Below are 15,450 nucleotides of genomic sequence, written 5' to 3'. Positions count from 1 at the left end.
GCCTACAAGGTCAACGTATACACTACAGCAGTGGTGGATACGGAATATATTATTGCTGCTTGAAAAACGTCACTCAGGTGGTGTTTCTGGAGACGGTATTATTATTGATATTTAGACAGAATGTGAACAAGCTCACACAGCTAAGTGGCAGTGGTTTGAAAATGAAGAACACACTGGGCAAATAATGCCTACAAGGTCAACGTATACACTACAGCAGTGGTGGATACGGAATATATTATTGCTGCTTGAAAAACGTCACTCAGGTGGTGTTTCTGGAGACGGTATTATTATTGATATTTAGACAGAATGTGAACAAGCTCACACAGCTAAGTGGCAGTGGTTTGAAAATGAAGAACACACTGGGCAAATAATGCCTACAAGGTCAACGTATACACTACAGCAGTGGTGGATACGGAATATATTATTGCTGCTTGAAAAACGTCACTCAGGTGGTGTTTCTGGAGACGGTATTATTATTGATATTTAGACAGAATGTGAACAAGCTCACACAGCTAAGTGGCAGTGGTTTGAAAATGAAGAACACACTGGGCAAATAATGCCTACAAGGTCAACGTATACACTACAGCAGTGGTGGATACGGAATATATTATTGCTGCTTGAAAAACGTCGCTCAGGTGGTGTTTCTGGAGACAGTATTATTATTGATATTTAGACAGAATGTGAACAAGCTCACACAGCTAGATGGCCACTGGGCAAATAATGCCTGCAAGTGCACTACTATTGGTGCACTACTATGAAGAACAGCAAACAGCACTGGACACCTTAAAGAACAGTAAGATAAGTAAAATAAAAAAAAAAATTATATGTATATTAAAAAAAAAAATATTCTCGGGTTGGTGCTGCTGAACTACTAGGAGCAGCACAGTAGCACACCAGTCCCACTCCCCAACACTGCTAGACTAATAGCACTTGGCTGTTAAAGTAGCAAAGTAAAACAACAAAAAAGAAAATAAAAGCAGTCCTTACAAGGACTATTGGGTTATTACAGCAGTCAGCAGATGAGATCAGAAGAGATCAGTGCCCACAGCAGGCAGCTACATACAGAGCACTGCAGTAGAAGGTAGATTACTAGCCAGCAAAGCTAAGTAACCTAAAATGTCCCTCAAATCCCTGCAGACTTCTGTCCCTCCAATACAGAGCAGTATCAAGTAGATTACTAGCCAGCAAACTTACTATCAACTGTCCCTCAAATCAGTGAAATCACTAGCAGCTCTCTCCCTACACTAGCTCTTCCAAGCACACACAGGCAGAATGAAAAAACGCTGCAGGGCTTCAGTTTATATATGGAAGAGGAGTGGTCCAGGGGGTGTGGGGGTGGTCCAGGAGGGAGAGCTTCCTGATTGGCTGCTATGTATCTGCTGGTCTGGGGTGAGAGGTCAAAAAAAAGCGCCAGGTAAGGCGAACCCAAAATGGCGAACGTCGCGCGACGTTCGCGAACTTGCGGCGGACGCGAACAGCCGATGTTCGCGCGAACAAGTTCGCCGGCGAACAGTCCGCGACATCCCTATTGACTAGTGACTCAGGGCATGAAGGGAACCCTGGAGCTACCGCCTGGTCAAGAGGTGGCGGGTTTTCCCTACGTCAATACCGAGGTGCAGAAACGCCTGAACTGGAAAAGAAATCCAAAAAGGACTGAAATTCACAGAGCACAATTATACTGGAGCGCAAGAAGTGCATTTTGACACAAGCGGACTGCCTTTTCTAGGCAATACAATGTGATATTTTCAATTGAACTGGTTAGAGATTGTATGGGGTATCTGGACCTTATCTCCCTCAAATCTCCTTCTTCCACTTGCCGGGGAATTGTCTGTTGCTCACAGTTGAAGCTAATGACTACTAACATATCACTTCCCAGGGTTCCCCCATCCAGCTCATTAGCAAGTCTCCAGGCTGCTTTGCACTGCACAATAAAGAGAATATACAACAGTTTGTTTTCTTTAAATGTATTATTAATTAGATTGCAAGCTCTAAAGAAAAAGGGTTCATGCTCTGTCATTTTAATCTGCTACAAATGTAAAACTTCCCAGTGCTAAAGAGATACTCTCACCGTGTAATTACACTCATTCTTTATAATCCCATCCATTTTTTATGCACAGTTATAGGAATGGTGGGTAATTAGATATACCTGTCAGATGTTATATGGGATGTTGAATCTGCGAGTGTTTTCCTTTGGGTTCAGGATGTGCTCACTGTGTTGTCAGATCTGGAAGTGTCTAGTGTCTTATGTGCTGACTGCATAGTCAGATCATCAAGGGACCTGTTAAGCCAAAGGCCTGGTACTAGCAGCCTAAAACTGCATTTATCTAAAAATGGATGGTGGATTGGAGGTGTGTAGTGATGGGCGAATTTGCGCCGGCGTCTCGTTTTTGACGCCGGCGCCCGTTTTTTCGACGCCGGCGCCCGTTTTTGGCGCCGGCGTCCGTTTTTTCGAGAAAATTTTTTTTGACGCCGGCGAATTTTTGACGCGAATTTTCGCGGGCGTTTCGCGAATTTTCGCGGGCGTTTCGCGAATTCGCCGCAAATTCGCGCCTGGCGAATAAATTCGCCCATCACTAGAGGTGTGACCTAAATGTTACATTTTTTCAAACTGAAATGTTGAGAGGTATATTTTTTGTATATATCTGCTACATACAATGCTGTACTAACATCTGTACCCCGGCAGTTTCAGAACACTTCACACATTCATGCAACTCTTTTTCTAGGATTTGCATGATACTTGGTAATCCTATCAAAGTAACTACACAGAATCACACCTCTGTGAGTTTCAGTTGTCTCCTCTCTAAAGAGTTACAATGTGCCGTTGTGATTGGATTAGGGGAAGAATTTATATGCCGAGGACTTCCCACACCAGTCAGTTGAACTGAAGAAGCTGCTCGGATGAGTAACGTCTTCAATGATTACTCAGCAAGTCCAGTTATTTTAGAATTACTAATACTAGACTTTCAATGACCTGGATGAATGAGAATCTTCATAGTCAACCCAAAAATATATATTTTTTTGCCTCATAAAAGAAAACATAATTCTAAGCAATTTTGCAAGACATCTATTCAATTTTTGTATGCTTTTTAAGTTATTTGTATTTGTATAGTAGAACCCCCATTTTCCATTTTTCACGGGACCAGAAAAAAACAGTGTAAAATCCAGGAAAATGTAAAATCAGGGAAATGTATTATGCATAATATATAGGTGGGACCACAAAACAACAATGTAAAATTAAGGAAAACTTAAAATCAGGGAATGTAAAATTGAGTTTTCACTGTATTGCTATTGAAAGCAGTGTATGTTGTGATGTGCGGGTCGAGAATTTCTCGACCCGCACCCGACCCTAACTGCCCGCTCCCTACCCGCACCCGACCCGGGCCCACTACTCTCCTTTATTTATAGACCGGCACCTGACCCGCGGGGCAGGTGGAAGTGTATAAATTCCGGCGCTGGACCCGCGCATTTCGTCCAGGGGTCGGCCCAAACCCACCCGACCTGCGGGTAAACCCGCGGGTCCTGCGGGCCTAGGGTCGGCCTGCACATCACTAAGTGTTTTCCCCTTTCTATTCTCTGCCCTGATGCCTCAGACTGTTGATACAATGTAAGACAAGGCAGCTGATTAACTGACCTGTCTTTGCTGCTGGGGAACTAAGACTTTTGCAACATTGTTAAAAAGTAACAACCAGGAGTTAAGCAAATGCTGTCAATATCAAATTGTTTTTACAAATAACTTTAAAGGGCATGCAAAGGCAAAAAATAAAATCCAATTTTTACTTTCTTTAATGAAAAAGAAATGTATCTCCAATATACTTTGATTAAAAAATGTGTACCGTTTTTTTATAAGAAACCTGACTGTATGCAGTGAAATTCTCCCCTCATTTACTGCTGTGGATAGGAATTGTCAGACGGTCCCTAACTGCTCTGCAGGGAAACAATCATAATTATGAACAGCAGGGGGAGCCCCCGCCTTACTTCCCAGCCATGCAGAACTCAAGCAGCTTTGTTTGTTTCCCTGTAGAGCAGTCAGCGACTGTGTAGAGATTTGTATTGCATTTTATTTTTGCTTTTACATCCCCTTTACTGTTTCTAACTCCAGCTGCAGGGACAAAGATCATGGAGCCAGATTTAAACGGATACACTGGGATTCTTTTGGGAGGATTATTTTGCTGCAGCCACTGGTTCTGCAGAGTTGGAGAAAGTTTGTATTAAACAATACAAAAACTATAAAATCCACATTAGATTGCATGACAACACAGGACCCAGTGCAGTCTGTATATTCTGATTATTAATCAGTCTTGCTGTATCGGCTTCTGGCAGATATTATTTGACTTGTGCTGTTTTGATCATTTATGATGATCCCTAAGCAGCCCAGACCACACTGAGCATGTGCACAGTCTTGGTCTTGCAAAGATGTATAACAAAGTTACAAGATGGTGAACCCCTGTGGCCAACTTTGAAAGCATAAATCATTTGTTTGATTAGGCTTGTGGTGCAGTAAGTTCATGATTATGTTTAGTATACAAAATAAAGCATTTCTAGCCTTATTCTATGTTAGACTTTACTTCCACTTTAAGAAATGTATATTGTAAAGCTGCTTAGTTGTCTTCTTTTACTAAGCACATTTTTATTTTGGGGTTGACTTGCCCTTTAAGGTGGCAGTAGCTCCAGTGTTTCCCAGCATCAATTCATCTGAACACCCTGGGAGGCTTTAATGTATAATAGATACAAGTGTGAAGAGCGTTTGTGTCCATTTTTACAAGGCCGCGATAGCAACTGTGTCATTTTTTGTGACACTGTAAATAAACCTGGTTAAATGGCTGCCCAATTCCTTCTTATAGCAATGGCAGATCTTTGGGGAGCTTAAATAATTTCTAAACATAAAAAAATCCACCAAAGAGGTATTTATATTCACTTCTCGTATACCGCCTTTAGTTTAGTTTCCTCTACCAGAATCCCTTGCCTAGAACTCCACTTCTATGTGACTGATCATTTGTGCTCTCCACTTCCATTAACTCAGAGGGAACCTTTGCCCTCCCAGTCTCCAGTGAATGGCCGAAAGCCTTTTTAGTGCAGAAGTGGGAGTCTTTCGAGAAAAGAGAAATGTGCGTATATACTTTCAGGAGAGAAAAAAACATTTATTGTAGTGAGGATCATCAAAGCAGAGCTATTGCACAAAGCAATGTTTTTACCAGCATTTCTCCCCAGTCAATTCCTAACATTCTATTGTTGGAGGCTGCACGGAGCTGGTACTTATTTACATCAGAAGTACATTGTCCCACTGTTGCATTCTCTACACTCCAGCAGGGACAGCTTTAGTGGCAGTGGAGCTTGGGGGGAAACAGATATCATATTAAATAGCAGAGTCCAACCTATGGCCTTTCAACAGTTATTAAAGAGGTGGTTTACCTTTAAAAGAAAACTATACCCCCAAAATGAATACTTAAGTAACAGATAGTTTATATCATATTAAGTGACATATTAAAGAATCATACAAAATCAGTCTATCTATTTAAGTAAATCTTGTCCTTTTACATCTCTTACCTTGAGTCACCATTTTGTGATGGTCTGTGTGCTGCCTCAGAGATCACCTGACCAGAAATACTGCAGCTCTAACTGTAACAGGAAGAGATCACCTGACCAGAAATACTGCAGCTCTAACTGTAACAGGAAGAAGAGTGGAAGCAAAAGACAGAACTCTGTCTGTTAATTGGCTCATGTGACCTTACATGTGGTTTGTTTGGTATTGTTAGTTGTTAATAACTAACAATACTGAACTCATCTCTAACATTTGTGTGGGTGAGCATTTAGGGAATAGTGATCATAACATGGTCTCCTTTGAGATTCTGTTGCAGAAGCAATTCTATAAGGGAGTAACTAAAACGCTAAATTTCAGACGTGCAAACTTTGACAGTATAAGGGCATCTCTGCAACATATTAAGTGGGAAATGCTTTTCACAGGGTTAAACACAGAACAAAAATGGGAAGTCTTTAAAATGCTGCTTAATAAATATACTTGTCAGTATATTCCACTTGTAAGCAAGGAACGTCGTTGCAAAGCAAAACCTTTTTGGTTCAATAGAAGCGTTGGTGTTGAGGTGGGTAAGAAAAGACGTGCTTTTAAGGCTTTCAAGTTAGCTGGTACAGCCGAATCATTTATAAGGTACAAGGAGGCCAATAAATCATGCAAAGAAGCTATAAGGCAAGCTAAAATTGCTATAGAAAAGGATATTGCAGCAAGCAGTAATAAAAATCCAAAATTATTTTTTAAATATGTCAATAGTAAAAAAATGAAGCAGGAAGGGGTGGGACCCTTACTATCAGAGGGGGGTCAGCTGGTTGATGAAAACAAAATAAAAGCGCAGATTCTGAACTCGTATTTTTCATCTGTCTACACAAATGAAGAACCAGTAAGTGAAGGTTTCCTTCTTAACACTCCCAATTCTAGTAATACAACTAATGATGCATGGTTCACACATGAAGAAATTCAAAAGAGACTTGAACATGTTAAGATTAACAAAGGTCCAGGGCCAGATGGTATTCATCCCAGGGTAATTAGCGAGCTTAGCTCTGTGATTGCCAAACCTCTTTACTTAATTTTTCAGGATTCATTGAGATCTGGCATAGTGCCGAGAGACTGGCAAATTGCTAATGTGGTGCCTCTATTCAAAAAAGGATCCCGTTCTCAGCCTCAAAACTATAGGCCAGTTAGTCTGACGTCAGTATTAGGAAAGCTTTTCGAAGGGTTAATAAAGGATAAGATACTGGACTTCATAGCAAATCATAATACTATGAGTTTGTGCCAGCATGGTTTTATGCATAATAGATCTTGCCAGACTAACTTAATTTCTTTTTACGAGAATGTAAGTAGAGACCTCGATTCTGGGATGGCAGTGGATGTGATTTACTTAGACTTTGCTAAAGCATTTGATACAGTGCCACACAAAAGGTTACTGGTTAAATTAAGGAATGTTGGCCTGGAACATAGTATTTGTACCTGGATAGAGAACTGGCTAAAAGATAGACTACAAAGAGTGGTGGTAAATGGAACATTTTCTAATTGGACCAGTGTTGTTAGTGGAGTACCGCAGGGCTCTGTACTAGGTCCCTTGCTTTTCAACTTGTTTATTAATGACCTGGAGGTGGGCATTGAAAGTACTGTTTCTATTTTTGCAGATGATACTAAATTGTGCAGAACTATAGGTTCCATGCAGGATGCTGCCACTTTGCAAAGTGATCTGTCTAAACTGGAAAACTGGGCAGCAAACTGGAAAATGAGGTTCAACGTTGATAAATGCAGGTTATGCACTTTGGCAAAAATAATATAAATGCAAGTTATACACTAAATGGCAATGTGTTGGGAGTTTCCTTAAATGATAAGGATCTAGGGGTCTTTGTAGATAACACGTTGTCTAATTCTGGGCAGTGTCATTCTGTGACTACTAAAGCAAATAAAGTTCTGTCTTGCATAAAAAAGGGCATTAACTCAAGGGATGAAAACATAATTATGCCTCTTTATTGGTCCCTGGTGAGGCCTCATCTGGAGTATGCAGTGCAGTTTTGGACTCCAGTCCTTAAGAGGGATATAAATGAGCTGGAGAGAGTGCAGAGACTAAGTGCAACTAAATTGGTTAGAGGGAGGGAAGACTTAAATTATGAGGGTAGACTGTCAAGGTTGGGGTTGTTTTCTCTGGAAAAAAGGCGCTTGTGAGGGGACATGATTAGACTTTACAAGTACATTAGAGGACATTATAGACAAATAGCAGGGGACCTTTTTACCCATAAAGTGGATCACCGTACCAGAGGCCACCCGTTTAGACTAGAAGAAAAGAACTTTCATTTGAAGCAACGTAGGGGGTTCTTCACAGTCAGGACAGTGAGGTTGTGGAATGCACTGCCGGGTGATGTTGTGATGCTGATTCAGTTAATGACTATAAGAATGGCTTGGATGATTTTTTGGACAGACATAATATCAAAGGCTATTGTGATACTAAACTCTATAGTTAGTATAGGTATGGGTATATAGAATTTTAATTAAAAGTAGGGAGGGGTGTGTATGGATGCTGGGTTTTCATTTGGAGGGGTTGAACTTGATGGACTTTGTCTTTTTTCAACCCAATTTAACTATGTAACTAACTATGTAACTATGTAACTATGTTTGTGTGCACTGTGAATCGTATGATCCCAGGGGCAATTTTCTATTTAGGGTTACCCAATGGCCCATACTACTAAAAAGTATATTATTATGAAAATGGTTTATTTACACGAAGCAGGATTTTACACATGAGCTGTTTTATGCAATATCTTTTTATAGAGACCTACATTGTTGCTTAGAATTGGCCATTCTATAACATACTAAAGTTTAACTTAAAGGTGAACCATCGCTTTTGAAAATATATTTTAACATAACCTCTGGGCAACATAACTTGTCCCAATTAGAAAGCACTGAAGTAGTAGGGTCACCTATTAGAAAGGACCTCTGTTAAAGGGATACTGTCATGGGGAAAAAAAAATTTGCGCTGAAATCCATTTCTCAAAAGAGCAAACAGATTTTTTTATATTCAATTTTGAAATCTGACATGGGGCTAGACATATTGTCAATTTCCCAGCTGCCTGAAGTCATGTGACTTGTGCTCTGATAAACTTCAGTCACTCTTTACTGCTGTACTGCAAGTTGGAGTAATATCACCCCCTCCCTTTTCCCCCCAGCAGCCTAACAACAGAACAATGGGAAGGTAACCAGATAACAGCTCCCTAACACAAGATAACAGCTGCCTGGTAGATCTAAGAACACTCAATAGTAAAAACTCATGTCTCACTGAGACACATTCAGTTACATTGAAGAGGAAAAACAGCAGCCTGCCAGAAAGTATTTCTCTCCTAAAATGGCGGCACAAGTCACATGACTGGGGGCAGCTGGGAAATTAACAAAATGTCTAGCCCCATGTCAGATTTCAAAATTGAATATAAAAAAATCTGTTTGCTCTTTTGAGAAATGGATTTCAGTGCAGAATTCTGCTGGAGTAGCACTATTAACTGATGTGTTTTGAAAATAACATGTTTTCCGATGACAGGATCCCTTTAAAGAAGAAACTGCCTTTTTATAGTTCATTAAAAAGAAGTTGGAGAGAAACAGTTGCCACTGCCCTGAACTCCATACATAGTGGGGTCCCACTGAGAAGCAGCTCAGAGTAATAAGAGCTGGGCAGTCAAGGGTGTGATCCAGCGTTTGTGCACAATTGAGTTAACTACATAGTGGAGTTGGCACAACATGCAGTGGGAACCCTGCAATTACCACCTGCTCATACAGATCACCCTTGTGCCAGAATTCACATCTCCGTGCAGCTGTCTCTCCTACGCAAGCAGAACTGGCAGTTTGGTGCACTTGGGCACACGGCATCTAATGTTGGACCTTGTAATTGGAAAGGAACCCTTGTGTGTTTGTGTCACAGCCTCACTGGCTAAAGGAGGTTCCGAGATTTCTGATCCTTTATTTTCTGCAGCGAAACTCATGTCTTCTGTAATAGCTGCCACTGCTTCTCATCTATGGGGCATATAGTTCTGCTTGTCTCTCTCTCTCTCTCTTGGATTCGTTCATTAGGCCAGTGTGCCTCAAAATGCCAGTCTCAGCGTGTTGCTCTACCTTTCCTCCCTCTCTCTTATAATGATCTGTCAAACAATGTATTTGTGTATACACAATGTATAGCCTGGCGCGGGCACGGAACAGAAATGCTAATAAGATGCTAATTTAGGAAACGCAAGTTAATCCTTATGATTTGTGCCAAGAGACAAGTTTTTTTATTTGCCCACTCTCTGGGCATCTTATTTTTGGATTTGTTTGCCATTCACTAACAGCTACTATCACAGAAAAATAATTTACTTGCTCTATCATAGGGCCCATAGCTGACCTCCCTGGAGTAGCAAATGTGTGCATATGTTCAGGTGTCTATACACCTGCACAAGACCAGGTACTCTCTCTATACACCTGCACATGACCCAGTACTCTCTCTATACACCTGCACATGACCCAGTACTCTCTCTATACACCTGCACATGACCCAGTACTCTCTCTATACACCTGCACATGACCCAGTACTCTCTCTATACACCTGCACATGACCCAGTACTCTCTCTATACACCTGCACATGACCAGGTGCTCTCTTTATACATCTGCACATGACCAGGTTCTCTCTCTATACACCTGCACATGACCCAGTACTCTCTCTATACACCTGCACATGACCCAGTACTCTCTCTATACACCTGCACATGACCCAGTACTCTCTCTATACACCTGCACATGACCAGGTACTCTCCCTATACACCTGCTCCCTATACATCTGCACATGACTAGATGCTCTTTCTAAACACTCGAACAAGACAAGGTGCTCTATTTATACACCTGCACATGACCAGGTACTCTCTCTCTCTCTATACACCTTCTCATGACCAGGCACTCTCTTTATACATCTGCACACAACCAGGTACTCTCTTAATTTACCTGCACATGTATACACTGATTCTGTGCTTATACTTATTCTGCACCAAATCTTTGCACATAGTAGAGAGCAGGTGAGAGAATGCCCACGTCCTGCATGTACAACACCCATGAATGAAACTTAGTGCTTTGCAGTGGGTGACATATAAATATGTTTTATTCATGCTCCCTGTTTAGACTCATTTTTCAGATTTACAAATCTGGAAACCCTAGATTAGAGACAATTTGCTTTAATATACTTTAATATATCTGTTTTCCTCCATAGATGAGGTCAGAGATAACCCCTCCATATTTCTACTCCTTTCAGAGAGCTCTGTCACTTGTATGTCATATTTATAATGTTGCAGAGATAACACCATATACCATAAATACATTTTAAAGTGTGAGACCTGCTATTTGCTACAATGCCAGCCACCTGTATTAGTTTACCCTATAGACAGCTTTGTCTCTTGTACCCCTTATTAATAATGTTGCATAGTCAAACCCATATACCATCATTATTCAGATGAAGTTTGTTTCTGTATCTTTGCAGATATGTGTTATTGTTCCTTACAAACAGCAGTAAATGTTGATGCATAAAGTCTAATAATTACAAGATTGCAAAGCCCCTAATGATTGGGGATACTTTTACCTGCATGACTGAAACCATGGCGATTTCTTTATTCCCTTTCCCTTTACTCCACTTTCTTCATTTCCTCTATTATGAAAAAAATATGTTTTTTTTAGGAGATAATAAAAAGTTTCTGAAGGTGTATCAGATAGGGACTAGCTGTGTGCATTACAGAAGGGCAGTTCCAGCATCTCTAAAACACATATTCATAAACAGCTGCAAATTCACTGTATTGTAGATCAACAACAGCTGGAGGGTCCTAGATTGGACATCTATTTCTTTGGTTTGGGGGCCCAGCCTCTGTGCAATTCCTGGGGGCCATAAAACGCATCAGCTTTACCCATACCTTCAATTTCCTTTAATCAATTTACTCTACATGGTCATCAACCATCGTTTTTTTTTTAATTAAGAGCCCCTTAATTAATACATTCTAAATAAGGTCAGATGTAATTATCCGTTAGAGAAGGTGTCTAGTCATCAGAGACTAACTGTGCATGTGTTACCCACCATACAAGCAAGCACTAATGAATTAATCCATATGAGGACAAAGTCACCCTTGCTATTGACATGTACTTGTTCTCATCGGAAGTTAATGATTTGTGATCTTCGGGCAAAATCCTAAAAGTCTGCTCAGTCTGTAACCCACGGGGGAACGACGTTGGGAAAAGCCCTGATCTGAGTAGTTTTCCAGCTGCAATGACTACAGAGCAACCAAACAAGTCATCGTCCTTATATTGCACTGGATAGATTAGCTGGATGGCGATTCATTATGGTCTAATGATTTGTGCTAATGGATCACTAGCAGTTGTTATTAGGGATGCACCGAATTCACTATTTTGGATTTGGCCGAACCCTTCGCAAAAGATTCGGCCGAATGGTCGACTGAATCCTATTTTGAATATGGAAGGGGAAAACATTTTTCACTTCCTTGTTTTGTGACAAAAAGTCACACGATTTCCCTTCCTACCCCTAATTTAAATATGCAAATTAGAATTAGAATTCGGTTTGGCCGGGCAGAAAGATTCGGCCAAATCTGAATCCTGCTGAAAAAGACCAAATTCTGGCCGACTCCTGAACCCAATCCTGGATTCATTGCATCCCTAGTTATTACTGGGCCCCACAGCAAATTAATTTTCAAAATATTTAGTAGTTTTTATTTTGGATGACTTGTTTTAGTAAATGTTTATTGAAACTGTGTATGAATTAGGGCCTCATGGGGCCCCTATACATCCTGGGCCCCCCTGCAGCCGCAGGGTCTCCTTCCTCTATATATACTCCCCTGCTATAGCACCCGCACAGTAAAAAAGGGCACTAGGACATTTGGTAAAGGGTTAAGGTGGCTATAGACGTAACAATTACGATCTTTCTTGGAAAAGATCTTTCCAAGAAAGATCATTTGTTTCAATACACATGTGTAGAGCTGAATCGATAGAATTCGATAGAAACAATAGAATGGTACCTGTATCTGACGATTCAGCACTAAAACAATGGACAATGTTTGTGTTCCTTCAAAAGCACCCGATCAAAATTTTCCAACCAGCCCAATCGACGAGCCGACCGATATACAAGTCTTCTGCCAATATCGGTCGGCTCTTTTCCCACCATACACGCACCGAATATAGGACGAACATTTGTTTTGTACGACATTATCTGTGCGTCTATGGCCACCTTTAGATGCATATTTTGGTCTTCAGAACAGATCAAGGCCCAAAGTGGTCTTACTCTATAACTGACTCCTACTATGGCATATCTTTAAAATGTAATGCTTGTATGGCTCCAAAAGTTGTTCCAACCAGACCAGTAGATGATTGGCCAGATGAATACCATTGAATAAATTGGACAATTACTGGTGGTGATCTCCAATTTCTTTCAACCACTTTTGGACTACAACTCACAGAATGCCTGTGATAGTTGATGCCTGTAATTGCCAAGCTAGAATCTGTAGTTCAGCTAAAGAGCCCATGGACCAAAGTTTTAAAAAATTACAGTATGCCTAATAAAAGTAAGGGGACAGACAGACACTGCTATTAATAGCAATTCAAACAAATTTAAACCATTGTATATTGGAAAGTTGGTTACATTTTTAGGCAGAATTTTATTTTTTGGTTAATATCCATTTTTAAAAAAAAAAAAAAAAAACCCTCATACAAATATAGAGAATATTGTCTCTTCCATGTTGCGCATAGTGAGAAAATGTTTCCTTTATACAATATCCAAGCTATACAGAGCCTGGTGCAATTTTTGCAAGGGGTACCCTAATCTTGCACCTCTACATTAACGGGGTTGTTCACCTTCCAAACACTTTTTTTCAGTTCAGTTGTTTTCATATTGTTCACCATAAACAAAGATTCTTTTCACTGTACAGTCACTTTATTCCCACTGGTTGTGGTATCGTTATCCCAAAACAGTTTTAATCCTGAAGGTTCTGCTCCTGTACCCCGTCCAAGGTACAAAATAATAAATATTTACGTGTTGGGTGGAACAGACCAGGTAGACGCAGTACTCTGCTGCAAATTATCCTTAATTCGACACCAGGCGCAAAGATTCTTTTCAGTTGCTTTCCATCTTTTATTTTTTACCGTTTTCTTGAAATTTAAGTTTAAAGTTTAATGTGCTTGTCTTCGAGTCTGGCAGCTCATTGATCCTGGTAGAGGCCTGCGTCGGGTCTGGTACCCTCAGAATACCCGCAAAGTGGTCGGGTTTTCGGGTAATACCTTGGCCTTGTGGGCAGTCCACGGATATCCGGGCAGGGTACCCAACAAAGGTGCGGGTTTGATCCTTCCCACCCTCCCTTGTAGTTCTTCCTGTTTTTAATTTTTTTTGGGAAGATTCAGCACAGGAGTGACATCACTTCCGGTCAAAAAGCAAGGGCACTTCCGGTTTCGCGTTTCCCCCTGGCCTATTGGCCGGTCGATTCATAGGAACCTGCTAGTCAAATTGCGTGTTCGGTTTGAGGGTACAGGTTTCGAAAAATGGATCCGTGCAGGACTCTAGATCCAGGTGCAGATTCCAAACTCTAAGATTCTGCTCAGCAGTGACAAAGATAAGAAATGGATCAAATAAATGTATCAATTTATATGGGGCTGCTTTTTGCTGCATAGGCTAGGTTCTTACCTTGATTCCGGATAGATGCACCCCTGGTTTAAAACATTGGACAGATCATGTTCCTACCTAAAGTGACTGTATAGATATACATTGGGACAATACAGGCAAGGATGTGCTAAGAAGAAGAAGAGATTATTCCATGTAACTTGTTGGGGGGGAGGCAGATGGGTCTGTAGGCTAATTTTATCCTTTCCCCAGTGATCAGTATCAAAAGGTCGCAAGTATTTATTCTACAACTACGAGTGAGATGTATTTATCCCTTTCAGAGAAATAGGCTAAATGAAGTGAGGATGAAACAGACCATCTCAAATAAAATCTAATAGCGAGTGTTTTAGCCGCTTGTTCGGTGAGGTCCAGTCCCTGTAGGATCTCTGGAATTGCTTTGTATTTATACAACTCCTGTTGTCATTTACCTGTAACAAGTGTTAAAGGGGCAACGGTGAACCTTGTAGGGGCTACCTATGCAGGCAGTAATTGCATCTGTTCTGCACCCAAACGTGCCTAGACCTCAATCTGTCATCCTGCCCGTGTATTTATAAGGAAGAGAAATCAGCTGTCCCTGGTGATAAATGACCATGTTTTCAATTTGCCTCTTCTTCTTATTTTGTCTCTGTCTCTCTCAGGGGGATTCCGGGAAAGAAATGTGGTACCATTATCTTATCAGCCGAAGAACTCAGCAATTGTCGGGTTTGTATTAGATACATTTACCAAATCATAATAGAGCATACACTAAGGGAAGCATGTTGTGTGGGGTCTTGCCTATGTCTGTGATATTCATTCTATAGGTTAGTCAACAGGACACAACCTGACACCCCATATTGAACATCAAGAGGCAAATTTACCTAGGGTCGAATATCGAGGGTTAATTAACACTCGATATTCGACTGCCAAATTAAAATCCTTCGATTTAGAATATGAAAGTCGAAGGATTTCGCGAAATTCGTTTGATGGAACGATCGAAGGAATAATCGTTCGATCGAACGATTAAATCCTTCGAATCGAACGATTCGAAGGATTTTAATCCATCGATCGAACGATTATCCTTCGACCAGAAAAATGATAGGAAGCCTATGGGGACCTTCCCCATAGGCTAACATTGGCCTCGGTAGGTTTTAGGTGGTGAACTAGGGGGTCGAAGTTTTTTTTAAAGAGACAGTACTTCAACTATCGAATAGTCGAACGATTTTTAGTTCGAATCTCGAAGTCGAAGGTCAAAGTAGCTCATTCGATGGTCGA

General features: G+C 40.8%; 1 protein-coding gene across 1 annotated transcript in view; it reads left to right on the top strand.

Annotated features, from left to right (window-relative positions):
• Positions 1 to 15,450, top strand: part of LOC108715046 (copine-9) — a 216,969-nt gene that overhangs the window by 159,372 nt on the left and 42,147 nt on the right. Inside the window, exon 9 of the mRNA XM_041561758.1 lies at positions 14,838 to 14,901. Within this exon, the coding sequence (XP_041417692.1) occupies positions 14,838 to 14,901 (64 nt within the window). The remainder of the gene's footprint in view (positions 1 to 14,837; positions 14,902 to 15,450) is intronic.

The sequence above is a fragment of the Xenopus laevis genome, chromosome 4S (genome assembly GCF_017654675.1).
Source record: "Xenopus laevis strain J_2021 chromosome 4S, Xenopus_laevis_v10.1, whole genome shotgun sequence".
NCBI classification, from domain to species: Eukaryota; Metazoa; Chordata; class Amphibia; order Anura; family Pipidae; genus Xenopus; species Xenopus laevis.
The sequence above is the reverse complement of the archived record's forward strand: the minus strand, read 5'-3'. Positions and strand labels throughout refer to the sequence as shown.